The sequence below is a fragment of the Melospiza georgiana genome, chromosome 5, assembly GCF_028018845.1.
Source record: "Melospiza georgiana isolate bMelGeo1 chromosome 5, bMelGeo1.pri, whole genome shotgun sequence".
Taxonomy (NCBI): Eukaryota; Metazoa; Chordata; class Aves; order Passeriformes; family Passerellidae; genus Melospiza; species Melospiza georgiana.
Window position 1 is genome coordinate 6883250 of NC_080434.1, and position 15008 is coordinate 6898257.

The 15008-nt window shown below is 43.6% G+C and overlaps 1 protein-coding gene across 1 annotated transcript; it reads right to left on the reverse strand.

Moving 5' to 3' along the window:
• Positions 1 to 3815: 3815 nt before the first annotated feature.
• Positions 3816 to 13784, reverse strand: SPCS3 (signal peptidase complex subunit 3). Its single transcript, XM_058024207.1, has 5 exons — positions 13575 to 13784; positions 11017 to 11092; positions 8450 to 8524; positions 6916 to 7031; positions 3816 to 6472 (listed from the first exon to the last, which is right to left on the reverse strand). The coding sequence occupies exons 1-5, from the start codon at positions 13715 to 13717 to the stop codon at positions 6340 to 6342; spliced, it is 543 nt and encodes a 180-aa protein (XP_057880190.1). The 5' UTR covers positions 13718 to 13784; the 3' UTR covers positions 3816 to 6339.
• Positions 13785 to 15008: the final 1224 nt, after the last annotated feature.

Below are 15008 nucleotides of genomic sequence, written 5' to 3' on the forward strand. Positions count from 1 at the left end.
TTCCAATAAACTGGAATGCAAACTCACCTCCATCTCTGAGCCTCAGTGACCTCACCCAGCCCCTTCATGACTTGCAGGCACAAGGATGCAAAGCAGGTTTTTGTCTTTTCTCTTGAGTGCCAACAGGTCAAATATGTAGGCTTTGACATAACTAATTACCCTCTCTTTGAACTCTCCCAAGGACACTTTTAAAGAAAAGACAGAAGATTGCTGGTACATCCATGTGGGATCAGGAGGAAAGCAGCAAGGATCCGAGGCCAGCGGCGCGGCCAGGCAGTGTCACGTCCCTGCCACCCTGTGACAAGGCACACGGCTGCAGAGCCCCAGAGCCTGTAGGCCCTGCAGCTGCCACACGGATGGACCTGGTTCCCTCCCCGGGTGCCCAGAGGGAAACCTGAGGGCAGGTGTCCACCCCGAGGGTGCACCTGGAGCCCCGGGCAGGGATGGAGTCACTGGCTGCTCTCTGGGGACGAGACCCTCCCTGCAGGTGACACTGCCTTGTCCTCTCCCTCCCTGTGGGACAGGGACCTCCAGGCTCTATGACCTTCCGTCAGCATCTAGGTGCTATGTCAGAGCCAGAGGGGTCGAGGCTTTCCAGAACCATAGCATCCTTTAGGTTGCAAAAGCCTTCTAAGGCCATCGAGCCCAGCTGTTGCCCCAGCACTGCCAAGCCCCCACCCAAATCAAGTCCCTAAACACCACATCTTGCCATGCTTTAAATGTCTCCAGCAATGGGGACTGCCCTGGGCAGCCCGCTCCTACGCCTGACCACCCTTTCAGTGAACAAATTGGTCCTCAAAGCCAATCTAAGCCTTCCCTGCTGCAACTTGAGGCCATTTTCTTTTGTCACGTCACTTCTTACTGGAGAGATCTCGGCACTTAAACCTTACCTGCTCCTTCCCTAGGAGGTCTCTGGCTTGCCTGGATGAGAGCAGAAACACTCCCACCACAGGAACGGCAGCTCAGCAGGTCCCACACCGAGGCAGGGGAGCAGCTGTCCTCACCAGAGCTCCCGTGTCAGCTCTCAGAGATCGGCTCTGCTCTGCCTCCCGGGCAGCTCTCTGCTCAGTGCTTCAGAATTGGCTGTCTGGAGGAGGGGGAAAAAACAGGTTAGCCAAGATTTTTATCCAGACTTATCTGATGTCTTTGCCTGCTTTGCCTCTTCCTGACTTCCTCCTGCTAAGAAAACAGCTGCCTTTGGACTTCTAGGGGGAACTGCCACGTAATGCTCGAAAAGGAACTACAGAAAAGTGCCTCATTTTTAAAGACTCAGCCAAGAAGACAGATAACTGCAGCTTCTCCATCCCCACTGCCTGCAGAGCTGCCAGGCACCAGGCCAGCTCTGCTGCTGCTTCAAGTTGTTCCCAACTCTGCTGCAAGAACTGAAGGCTGCTTTGGCGTGCCATTGCTCCGCTTCTCCCAAAAAAGATCTTTCAGTGCTGTTACCCCTCCACGGGAAGGGCCTTTCTGTCTCACACACTTGGTGACACGAGGCTGCGCGAAGCTGCAGCAGCCTCTGCTCCAGGTGGGAAGGGCTTTCTTCCTCCTCTGGCACCTGGCTGGCACAGGATGCTCACAGATGCTGGGGCTGCCCCATCCCTGGAAATGTTCGAAGGCCCACTGGTGCTCTGGGATCAGGCTCAGAGCAACCTGGTCCATGGAACCATGTCCCTGCCCACGGCAGCAGGCTTGGAACGAGGTGATCTTTAGAGCCCTTTCCAACCTGAATTATTCCATGATTCTATGAACTCAAAAAACTCGGGGAAGAAATCTGTAAAGGTCACTAAACACATAAAAGCATATCCCCCTCAGCATAATTTTGAATGAAAAGTATATCTACAAACAGGGAGAAATATCCTATGTATTTGCTCTTGCTACCTTTCAGGCATAATTTTAGCTATCGCTAATATACAGTCGCGCTTTACGGCCGTATTTACGACAGTCGCGCTTTACGGCACCTTTTACGACAGTCGCACTTTACGGCCGTATTTACGACAGTCACGCTTTACGGCCGTATTTACGACAGTCGCGCTTTACGACACCTTTTACGACAGTCGCGCTTTACGGCACCTTTTACGACAGTCACGCTTTACGGCCGTATTTACGACAGTCGCGCTTTACGGCACCTTTTACGACAGTCACGCTTTACGGCCGTATTTACGACAGTCGCGCTTTACGGCACCTTTTACGACAGTCGCACTTTACGGCCGTATTTACGACAGTCACGCTTTACGGCCGTATTTACGACAGTCGCGCTTTACGGCACCTTTTACGACAGTCACGCTTTACGGCCGTATTTACGACAGTCGCGCTTTACGGCATCTTTTACGACAGTCGCGCTTTACGGCCGTATTTACGACAGTCGCGCTTTACGGCACCTTTTACGACAGTCGCACTTTACGGTCGTCTTTACGACAGTCGCGCTTTACGGCCGTATTTACGACAGTCGCGCTTTACGGCATCTTTTACGACAGTCACGCTTTACGGCCGTATTTACGACAGTCGCGCTTTACGGCACCTTTTACGACAGTCACGCTTTACGGCACCTTTTACGACAGTCGCGCTTTACGGCCGTATTTACGACAGTCGCGCTTTACGGCACCTTTTACGACAGTCACGCTTTACGGCCGTATTTACGACAGTCGCGCTTTACGGCACCTTTTACGACAGTCGTGCTTTACGGCACCTTTTACGACAGTCGCACTTTACGGCCGTATTTACGACAGTCGCACTTTACGGCCGTATTTACGACAGTCGCGCTTTACGGCACCTTTTACGACAGTCGCGCTTTACGGCCGTCTTTACGACAGTCGCACTTTACGGCCGTATTTACGACAGTCGCGCTTTACGGCCGTATTTACGACAGTCGCGCTTTACGGCACCTTTTACGACAGTCGCGCTTTACGGCACCTTTTACGACAGTCGCACTTTACGGCCGTATTTACGACAGTCGCGCTTTACGGCACCTTTTACGACAGTCACGCTTTACGGCCGTATTTACGACAGTCGCGCTTTACGGCACCTTTTACGACAGTCGCACTTTACGGCCGTATTTACGACAGTCGCGCTTTACGGCACCTTTTACGACAGTCACGCTTTACGGCCGTATTTACGACAGTCGCGCTTTACGGCACCTTTTACGACAGTCGCACTCTACGGCCGTATTTACTACAGTCACGCTTTACGGCCGTATTTACGACAGTCGCGCTTTACGGCCGTCTTTACGACAGTCGCGCTTTACGGCACCTTTTACGACAGTCGCGCTTTACGGCACCTTTTACGACAGTTGCGCTTTACGGCACCTTTTACGACAGTCACACTTTACGGCCGTATTTACGACAGTCGCGCTTTACGGCACCTTTTACGACAGTCGCACTCTACGGCCGTATTTACGACAGTCACGCTTTACGGCCGTATTTACGACAGTCGCGCTTTACGGCACCTTTTACGACAGTCGCACTTTACGGCCGTATTTACGACAGTCACGCTTTACGGCCGTATTTACGACAGTCGCGCTTTACGGCACCTTTTACGACAGTCGCGCTTTACGGCACCTTTTACGACAGTTGCGCTTTACGGCCGTATTTACGACAGTTGCGCTTTACGGCACAATTTACGACAGTCGCGCTTTACATATTACTTCATAAAGCAGCAATATTTGGTCAGCAACACAGCTAAGAGCACACTCAGCTGCCAGCAGTACTAGTACCTCATGAGATGTGTGAGACAAGAGGAAGCCAATGCCATTAGTTCCCACAAAAGCACATTCTTTTTGTAAATGCTTTGAGAATTGTCACAACAAAATACAGTAGCCATTTGACTTTTGGAAAGGCTTTTTACTTTTTTCTAGAGATCAGTTGAGAACTTTGCCTCCTTAAACTCTGAACCAACACCCCGTCTCCGTGGCTCAGGAGCAAAAACCAAGCTATTACAGCATCAAGTGCTCATTTATGCTGGCCTTTTCATCAGGATAAAAACAAGTTCTTCTCTCCAAGAATTTGAACTCCATGATGGTTTCTTCTTCATCCCTCTAAAATGCTTACCTCAAACATAATTTCTGTTCACAGAGAAACACAAGTAAAGCATCAAACATCACATTTGAAAGCTACTGTTTCTGTGTTTTGAAATTCTGCTACTGTCTGCTGGGAGGAATATACCATTTTGTAGGACAGAAAGTAGCTTTCTCCCTGATGCTCTTTGACAGCAGATCCTTGTCTCTGTAGTTAAAGCTTCTCTTTAATAGGCAGACATTATATTCAATGGAAGAGTACTGCCAAAGGAATGCAGGGAAGCGGTTGAATGCCAAGCCACAAGAAATGCTTCAGTAAACAACTCAATAATATAATTTAAGAAAAAACCAACCACTTATTTGGCAATTAGCAAAACAAATCTACAACTCTGCCCAATTATCTCTAAAAATATTTTGTTTTCCTTCTCTATGACAGTTTTAAGTTCTCTGTAACAGTTTTTAGAGCCATATATACAGTTGATATCAAAGCACAGCAAAAATAATGTGTTTCAACGTGCTGATTATACTACTCTGTGGAAAACAGCACAACTTCAGAGAACTGAAATTCATGCAAATATGCTGGATACAAATGACAAATTCTCCTACAACATTTATGTAAAAATTTTTTTTTTTAGTTTTTTTCACTTAAAATTTTGTTTGTACAGACAAAGCACCTTTTGGGAATTTTTTTCAAGACTTTTTTTGATTAATATATCAACATGAAGAATGTATTCAATAGTCACTTAGGAAAAACTCACAAATATTAAAGATCCGTTTTTAAAAGCAAGTTAGTTCCTTCAAAATCTATCAGCTCTTAAATGAACTCAAAACAAAGGGAGATACTCTGCTCCGATCTTTTGCATCTCTTTTTTTATAAGGGTTTTCACAATGCAGTTCTCATCATTTTTCCTATTACTTTTTTTCTGATTTACAGCATTAAAACCTGAGTTTTAGTTTCCTCTTTTTCCAAGTGTCCAGTACATCTACAACATTCCCTGTCTGGCAATGAATTCCCTTTGTCATGCTTTGTGTGAAGATACACATGTAAATCAGGCATTGTGCCAGGAGGGTGACAGCAGAGAGAGGGGGTGCTCCATCTCCTGGCTGTCCCCTGGATGGCCTGAACGCACCAGGCAATCACTGCAAGCCACTGCTGTTGCCTAGAGGCATCCTGGTACCCTGCTCCTTCCCTCCTCCCAACCCCGACAGCACTGCCAGCTGTGGCTGAGGGGAGGAGCACACACAGGGTAATGTGCAGCCACAGGGAGGCTGCTTCTTCTGCAGAGGTTTTGCCTGAAGCTGCTGCATGCTGCTTGCTACCTTTCCTGGCTCATGCAACTCAGCAAGCCTTGCAGGTAGACCCACTGACAATCAGGCTGGGAAATCTGCCTCAATTACTCTATCTTACCATGGGGAAACCCTCTGCTTTGGAAAAGTTTGCCCAGACTGTTTAGGGAACATCTAGCCTATCCCTTGCTGTGGAAGATCCCCTCTGATATCAGTTGTCTCAGCCCCTTCTGGGACAAGCACGTTCATTCTTCCTTGATGAACAGATCCCAGTAAAAATCTAGAGATTCCATTTCAGAAAGCCTTTCTCTACCGAAAGCTTTTACTTTTCTTACTGACTTAGCCTTATGTCTTATGCTTAAAGAAATAAGACTCAGTATATACTGAGTAGATTTCTTTTTATTCTTCCAGTTTGCTGCATTGCAAGCAGTTATTAAAATGATTTGTAACACAGAACTGAATGTGGGCTTCATCAGTGGCACTCAAGACTTGAGGCTGACTGACAGATAATGAACTACTAGTTTTCCAAGTAGCTGCTGACAGTCCTAGAAAGGACCAAGTTTAGCCTACTGTAACATACTGCACATGGATTTAAAAAAATGCCCTAAAATGGAACAGCCATTTCCTTCAGGCACTTCCAGAAACCAACTCCAAAAAGTATATTTGAGTTCTACACAAAATAAATAAGAATCACAGTACTTAAAAAGCCCAAACACAGGAAGACTATCTTCTGGTTTAAAAATATTTATTTAAAAGAAAAGGAGATCTATACTTAAATGGCCAGGAAAAAAAAAATCCTCAGTTCTCCCCCTCAAAACCGTTACTCTGCAATTTAGCTTTCCCCTAAGTTTCAGCTTCAATGTTTTATTAAAAAAAAAAAAAAAACAAACCTGAATTTTCATTTTCTTTTCCTATGCTACTATCCTGAGGAAATTAAGCTCCATTCAGTGAAAAGTTGCATGGGATGCAAGAAGAAACTGCAATAAAATGTATCCACAATATACAAGTATAAAAATATTTTGCTTATGATTCAGTACTATAATTTAATAACTTTTTGTTGTTTCATAGGTATCTGGGAAAGGTACAGACACATGTCCTGATCCTGTTACAAGAGGTAGAATGCCAGCATTTGGTACAACATTCCAGGAGAGAGTCAAGGTGATATTCCTGTTTCCCCTGCAAAAGCAACAAAGACTATCAGCACAAACACTCAAGTTAAGTGATTTAATTAACAGTTACTAGTATTAAATAAATTAGGATACAGATTGTTTATCTGGTCAAGAAACAATAAGCTGTTTAATTTTAGGTAGTTACTGCCTACTTTTTTTTACTTGACTCCTTTGGAGTTAGGTGGATTACAAAACCAATTTTACACAGACTGAAGGCAGAAACCCAGAAGCCTGCTGCTCATAATAGCAGTGCATCTTCCAGTCTACAGAATACATAGGGTATCTGTACCCCAAGGCCATCTTCTACCAGTCAAAGGTGCAATAGAGATGACAGAGTATCACACAGAATACAGGCACCTTACTACACCAATGAACACATGTATTAAATGCAACGTATGTAAGTAAATCAAGATACCATGAATACTAGTAATAAAACAAACATTTACTTACTTGAGACCATTTCCATCATCAAAGAAAAAGTACTTCGACTTCATGTCTTTTAAGGACAGCCTTGGGTTATCTCCTCTCAACATGATCTTGTCCCAAAGGACCACCTGATTTAGGGCCTAAAATCACAATTGTAATTAAGTCAGCAAGGTATCTTACCAGATCACATTCAGACACTGGACCTTCATTGCACTATTCCTCTAAAAACCCCTTTTGCAAGTACATGCTTGCAATCCGTGGCTAATTTAACAAAGTAACACTTCACAGTGGGGTAATGTAATGCTACTACAGAAACAACAAGGAACATTTTAAAACACAAGAAAGACATTTAAAAAGAAGTCATATGCTTTAGAAGAATTACAAAGCATAAAGGGGTTTCCTTCTGAACTGCAAAGGTAAGTCACTTTCAAAGCAGAATTTACACTTTGTTTCAAATAAAGGACCTAAACTGAGTTAGCATGACTCTGCTTATGTCCATAACATTTTTCCAACTTTAATGGAAATCTCTATTTGAATTGCAAGCGTAATCCCAAAAAATTTACTAACAGATGAAAAAGTGAGATCCCAAGTTCTTACATTACAGGAATTTACACTCTGAAGTGTAAATTCTTTTCACTCTAAAGTGTAAAGCTGTCTCAAGTAGATGCTACACAGTCTTGTTTAATAATTTACAGAACACTTTAGAAAAATACATCTCAGTATTTGTGAGAAGTGTTGAGTTACATAAAAGAAAAATATAAAATATAGAACAATACAGTAAAATCACTGTACAATCTAGTACAAACATAATATCCACCATCTTGTTTAATATAACTAAGGTACTTAAAAAAAAAAAAAGTTAAAAAAGAAGGACAGTTTTGTACAGCAAGTTAAGAAAACCCCCAAGTTTCACCATATCCTTGCAATGTGACCACAGCAGCTTTAACTAGAATTCAGTGGTACTATGGCAGCATGCTGTTTCATGAAAGCAATTTTTTAAACAGCTGCTCCACATAGCTTCTATCAGATCAGTAAAAAGGGTTTTCAACTATCCCAAAGGGAAGGCTCAGTAGCAACCAATTTAAAGGAACGAGGCAAATTATTTTGAGAAGTATGACAAGGTAATGTAAATGAATTACGGGGCTACAGTAACTGGTAGGGCCAACTGTGATCCATGAACAAAACACACACCACATCAGGCCAGCCCAGAAGCCACTCCCTCCTGTTTCTAACAGCAGTCAACTGCAGACATTTAGGAAAAAAGTAAAATGGACAGAAAAGGTGAAAAAATTCATTTACAGTATACTATTGTAAGTATACTGCAACACAAGGCATGTGCCATTTTTCTCCCATTCTATTGGGCATATATCAAGTTAGGTTTTATGGAGGTGAGCTTCCCAGCCTATGGTTTAACTGTCAAGAAAATAATCATGAAGGCCAGTGCAGGCTAGTAGGAAATACTGATGGCCTTAACTCTTCTCAGCAGAACTAGAGAATGTTTAAAAATAGCTGCAGTACTAAAATGAGTAATTGCTTCAAACCTCTTTTTAATACTTACATTGTTTTTCGTTGAATATTCTGCAGACAAATATAGAAACAACTGTTTAACATTCCAATCAAATATACTCTGCAGATGTACGCAAGTTAAGAAAAATACCATACAGTACTTACATAACCTTGTTTTATTTTTACTAGATCTAAGTAGTCTATAATCATTACAGTGAGCTCTTACCTTTCAACATACCTCATCTTACTCATAAATCAGAGCACTGCCAGCAGTTTGAACACAAGTTTTAGTCATAATAAAGTGACAGGTTTTCAGGTGGGTATTTCTTTTTACTACTTATGAAATCTAGCAGCTATTTCTCCTCCAATAATTTAAGAGTTCTATAATTGACACTGCAAGCTAGTAACCACAATCCTCTGCTAGACAACCTATTATAAAACCTTAAACATAAAAGTCACAACAGAATTCTTCCACAAATATCCCCAAGGTAATTTTTATAGTATCAGATACAATAATGTTAAACAATATATAAATACAAAATTGGTGAAGACTAGGGAATTCAAAGAGCCTTTAATGCCCATGTTAGAGAAATTAGAATATGGGAAGTATTTCATATTGGAAGGGATCCCAAAAATTAGCAAATTTGATTCTCTACTGACAACAAAGAAAGCTCATTAGACTTGAACAAAAAACTCTGATCAGATTTTTAATCAGCAGTAAAGAACTGATGACTGCCATTTGAGACAGTATAATAATGCTGGGAATCTAAATAGTTGTCTGTTTATTAACAATAATGCGTGACTGCTAAGGAAAACACTTTTTAATTCACAATAGAGATTAGCTGTAATCTTTTATTTCCTAGTCCTCTTTTCTATTCTATTTGCCATTATCTCAAAAGAATAAATAGATTCCATAACCAGCCTCAAAATCTGTTTCTCCTTCTTCCACTCATCCCAAGACACACATGTTTTTCAGCTACTAATTGAAAGGGCAACAAAGGAAAGAATTAAATATTTAACTCCTGTCACTGCAAGAATAGGTAGAAATATTTTACTTGAGGATTTTTTTGTCAACTGGCTCAAAATATCAAACAAGATTTTGAAGATCTCCTTGACAGGATTTCTTATCACTTGCAAAAGTTAACAATGAATTAAATAAGCTTAAAGGAGATTGTCAAAATTCTATGCTCCCTTTCCTTTGCCTAGTTCCTTTTTCTAACTGCCATTTTATTTAACTTCTCCCAGGACTAACAACTTCTTTCTAGTAGTTAAGACAGTCCATGTGCCTGTACCTCTTCACAAATTTTGAACAAAAAACCCTACCAGACTTCAACAGCTCTACGTATTGCAAGCTTTGTTTATGCCATGCATGAGAGATTCAGTCAGAATATTTTTTTTTTTTTTTTAATTTTAGCAGTCATTCAAACATGGAATCCTTATGCTCACATATTGCAGACTAATCCTTTTATAAGAACATTTCTTTTAGCGGTCCTGTCCTGCTTTGCTCTGCTTCTCTCTATACACAATGTGTACAGGTCTGTGCATCTAATTTAGAATTCAGTCTCTGTTTTTAATATGTATAAGCTTTTCGGAGGTAAAACTCAGGAACTTACTTCTCCTGTTTCCAGTTGATAAAAAAAAAAAAAAAATCCTCTTATTCCTGTGCAAACAGGCCTGCAAAAATCTGATTAGCCTGTTTATCCAGCATTTGTATCAGGAGTTGTATTTTGTGTGGTCTGCTCACACAAGACAGTGTTCTTCAAAGGGCGAAACCAAAACACAGAGGTGATCAGTGCCTTGCCTAACAGACAAAAACCAGCAGACAGGGAAAAAATCCCAGGATTCTCAGACCAGCTGCAAAACATGGTTTAGTGTAACCACCTGAACATGCCACCTATTATTTGGTACTGACTTCTGAAGAAAAACTCTTTCAAGAGCCTAAATGCAGACTAGCAGGGAAGCAAAGAAATACAAAAAAAACCCCTGCAAAACTGCAACAGCAATTGAGAAAGAGACCAAAAAACAATGTGATACATCTTTCAGTAAATTGTATGCTTCCCAATGAATTTCATACTATTCAATGCTAAAGATTAGAGTGTTTAACATCTAAGCAAGTAAACTATTACAATGCCTTTTTTATTTTTAGAAAATGATGGGTACTTCGATGCAACTGTTATACAGTCAGGACTTAGAAATCCTCACAACAAATTGAAAGGTGCAGTTCCTACATCAGGTGTGACATTCAAAACAATATCCTATATAAACCCTACCATTAATCCACTCCTCAAACCACTGATACAAACTTCACTTAAAAGTAATAATGTCTAGATGTTAAACTGCATTCCTCATTATTAGATACAGTGCACTTAACAAAAGAGCCTGATTTCAAAAAAAGGCACTAAACAACTTGTCAACTACTAGAGACCAAAGAGCTGGTTTAAGTTCTATTTCACTGCCATAGCTATGCAAAATACTATTTTTAGCTGCTTTAAATTTTTATTTTTAGACAAATTGCTAGTTTTCCCCGTGTCCTGAATATCTGAAATTATAAGGTAACAAAAATAGCATCTAAGTGTTCTCATTCCAAAAAGTCTGCAAACCATATTTTCCATTAAGGATATCTGCAGTAATGTCAAATGTGACGAATCCCAGATCACTTCTTTCTCTAGGTCCAGTGAAATCTTCTACATTTTTTCTAGGAGAAAACAAAACACAAGATTATCCTCTCTCATTATTTATATCTTACACATTACAAAAATTATGGTTTTTATTAGATATTTCCCACATCCATTTTCTGTATTTTGCTTTATATACTTCTGGCTAAAATGCAATCAAAATTACAAACTAACACCCACCTTCCAGAAATTATGGTGTCCCAGTTTTAAATGTCAGGCCTTGACACCACAGTGTCTAAGACATATAAGTAGCCTATTGACATTTTCCTGTTAACAAAAATCTGTATATAAGCTGGACTACATTTCACTTTAGTAAAATATGTTTTAGCATCTCCATATAAGTAAAACTGATTAGGACACCATCAGCATAGCAGTCTGCTGGCAAGCACATTCAATATTATTTCTCAACTGTCCTTGAAGAAACAAAAAAAACCAAAGCCTCTCATGAGGCTTTGACCATTCCAACACAACAGTTTACATGCATAGTTCACACAAGTTTCAAGATTTATTCCTGTGATGTATTTAAGTAACAGCATGAAGAAAATAGTTATTTTCATCTACATTCTGGAAAATGGTATCATTTTGGAAGGCTTTATTATAAGCGTCCATTTGGAAAACTACCTCATGCTGGCACACTAAAACACAATAGAAAGAGTAACTGGAAAATAACAGACACACAGCAGATATTGCCATATGTATTCATAAAGCTTATCAGTTTACCAAACTTACCATCTACAAAGAGGAATACCACAGGCAATTAGCTTGGCCATCAACTATGAACCTCAACTCTTCATTGAACAATTTTTTTTATGTATTATGAACTTCATAGCTATATTTATTCCAGTTCAGAAATTCGTAAATTAAAATATTATTTCATTAAAACCAGGTTTAGTAATCTCAAATAAAAAAAAAAAGTTTACAAGTGAAGAAAACACTTTTGGAGATAGCAGATAAGAAAAACACCACTAAATCTTCACAACTTAAGCCTTGTTATGAATTTTCATCTCTTTGCAAAAAGCAGTATATTTTTAAGTAGAAAACCTTATCAAGCACTTGACTTCCTCTCTTAACCATTGTCAGTCAGATGGAGTAGCAGGCCTGAGCTTGGGGACTCCAGAACTTCTCAGACATTCAAGAGAAGCAGATTAGGTGTAGCACCTCCCAGTAACACCAGATCTGCGTGCATCACACAAGGGACTGGCAACACACATTTCACCCAAATCAGGCATTTGTATGCTGCCCTATATATGCCCTGAGCTCACCATAACAGTCGGGAAGACATGCTTTTATGTCAAGTTTGTGCTTTTGCAATCCTCAGTGTAGCATGAATACAGGTTCTTGGTTTTTTTCCTGTGGTATTAAACCAGTCTGAAAGGTGATGGCAGTCCCTTTATTTGCAATCATGTCTCCTTTCAAGTCCTGCTATTAGGCATCCACAGGTGACACAACTTGGGGTGGTTCCAAAGCTCCACAGAATCATCACCAAATCACAGAATGGCCTGGGTTGGAAGGGACCTTAAAGATCATCAATTTCCAACCTTCCTAACATGGACAGGGACACCTTTCACTAGTCCAAGTAGTGCAGAGCTCCATCCAACCTGGCACTAAACACTTCCAAAGTGTGCTGCTTTAGCTCCCTAATCTGAGCCAAAACCAACCTAACAAAAAAACATGAGCTGAGTTAAAGCAGGTCAGTTAAAATGTCCTATGAGCCAGATTCCCCAGTGTCCTCTGGTAAAGAACCACGTGGCAAAAACGGGAGCAAAGACCTCCACCCATAGGTGGCTGTAACAGCTGCTCAAACGCTTGTGGAACTACTGCCCTCCACATCACACATAAGTAACTAAATGGAAGTTCTCTGTGAGGAAGTCTCCTTTCAGAGAAAAAACCCCACCCCGAACTAACACCAAAACTGGGAAAAAAGGTTCCCCAGCACGAGTTTGCATCAGCCCATTTTATCTGTGTAGGCAATGCGTTTTGATGTGCTATTGTGTCCTACACTTGGTGCACTTCGCAGAAAAGAAGCCATCCCAATCACTTTGCTACCATAGGACAGAAAGTATGCTAGGTTATCAATGGAGGAACCCAAGAGAGCTACTAATCCAAAGCAAAAGGTACTACAATTGGATAAATGTTCACGGGATGAACTCCACGTTCCTGCAATCCCTGTCTCCCCCCAGCCGCGGGCAGGGCAGCAGCTGGCTCGGCTCCGCTCCGCTCCCGGGACCGAGGCGGCCGGGCCGCTCCCCGAGCGCCGCCCCGGCTCCCGCCCGGCCGCGCCGTCGTGGGGCTCCCCCATTGGCCCGCCCGGAGCGCAGGAGGCCGAGCCCGAGCGCCGCGCGAGCCGCCGGCCGCCCCTGCCGGCCGCAGCGTCCCCTCACCCGCCCCTGGCTCTCGGCTCCCGAGCCCTTCGCTCCCCAGCGGGCAGCGCCTGCCGCCCAGCCCGGCCGGGCCCGGCCCTGCCCCGCCGCTCCCTTCCTTCCCTCTCCGCGCCGCACTCACAGCGTGACCCGGGAGACGGCGATGCGGACGGGCACGCTGCGCTCCTTGAAGGCGGTGGTGATGAAGCAGCCGAAGGTGAGCGCCGCCATCACGCTCAGCGAGAAGGCGAAGAGCGAGTTGGCCCGGGACAGCACCGTGTTCATCTCCCCGCTGGGCCCGGCCGGGGCTGCGGCCGCTGCTCGGGCGGGGCGGGCGCGCGGACGCGGCAGGAAGCGGGAGGCGGCGGGCAGGGGGGCCGCGCGCGCGACCGCCGGGAGGGGGCGTGGCCTCGCGCCGGCTGGGCGGGCTCCAGGATGGCCACGCCCCCTCGGCAACCCCCGCCCCGTTCCGCCAGGAGATGGGCGGCGCCGGCGCCGGAGCGCGACATGGCGGCCGTGACATGGCGGCCGTGGTGGGGCGGGCAGGGGCGTGCTCTGTGGGTTCTCTGTCTGCCTCCCCCTCTGCTCCCAGGGCACTCCCTCTCACAGAGCATCTGTCGCTCTCCTGGAGTTTTGCATTCGTGTAGTAAAGCGTAAATGAGTTTTAGGCGGAGGCTTGTATTTTTACTTGATGTCTGTATCTTGCTTTCACTGGTGGTGCTATTTGCCATCTCCTCCCTTGCTTCCTATAGGATGTTCCTGTTCATTTGCCCTTTGTTACACGCGTGCTCAGTGTGTCAATGTTCTTGCCTAGACATTTCCTTTAGTAGCTGGGCGTGTTCCTGGATCTTCTTCTTTGGCGTGGTGATCCCACACCGTCGGCAGGGTGAGGCAGTCTTTCACCTTACCCCACCAATTTGGTTGAAGTTTCAATTTAAATTGGTACCAGCAAAGATCAGTTTGTGTAGTGAGGTGATTCCTTACTCCTCCTGGGGCCCCTCTTTGGTGCCCATTCCTGCTTCCCGGACCTGCAACGTTATCCATGTGAGAGCCCAGGGGAATCAGAACTTTTCAATGCTTTGGTGCCCTTCTTTTCGGTGTTCCCAACCGCTGTATTCGTGTATATTAACTAAACCAGAACGGATAAACCGGGATTTCCGGGGCTGCCAATAGGTGTCAGCAGTGATTCGGTTATGTTTGATTTCCCAGCCCTGAGGTTGCAGCGCTGCAGACACAGGGAGCAGGAGCAGGAGCTCCGAGCCAGGAGTCTGACAGGGTGGGAGCCTCATGGGGACTGAAGGGACAGGGAGAAGAAGGTGGGCACTGCCGGGCCTTTCTGAAATACCTCTGTTCTGTAATGATGGTGCTGTTTCTTTTCCTCCCTGTAGCCAAGAGCCAGGTCTATGAATCAGGGAAATAAACCTTTGCAGATAAAGGTAGGAAATAGAAAAGGAAAAAGATCATACTGAGGCTTTTTGTTTCCTCAGACTGAGTACCTGCAGCACATGTCTGTTTGGCCTCCAGGATGTGAAGGTACCTATGGAGACATTCCTTTGGGAGCCCTGTGTTCCGCTAT

What these genes read in the sequence shown, in the direction of transcription:
- SPCS3 (XM_058024207.1), bottom strand. Translation starts at nt 13,717, where the DNA reads ATGAACACGGTGCTGTCCCGGGCCAACTCGCTCTTCGCCTTCTCGCTG. An exon ending in CATTTGACATTACTGCAGAT is followed by an intron (nt 8,525 to 11,016) that starts ATCCTTAATGGA and finishes ACTTGCGTACAT; the next exon opens with CTGCAGAGTATATTTGATTG. An exon ending in AATATTCAACGAAAAACAAT is followed by an intron (nt 7,032 to 8,449) that starts GTAAGTATTAAA and finishes TTGTGATTTTAG; the next exon opens with GCCCTAAATCAGGTGGTCCT.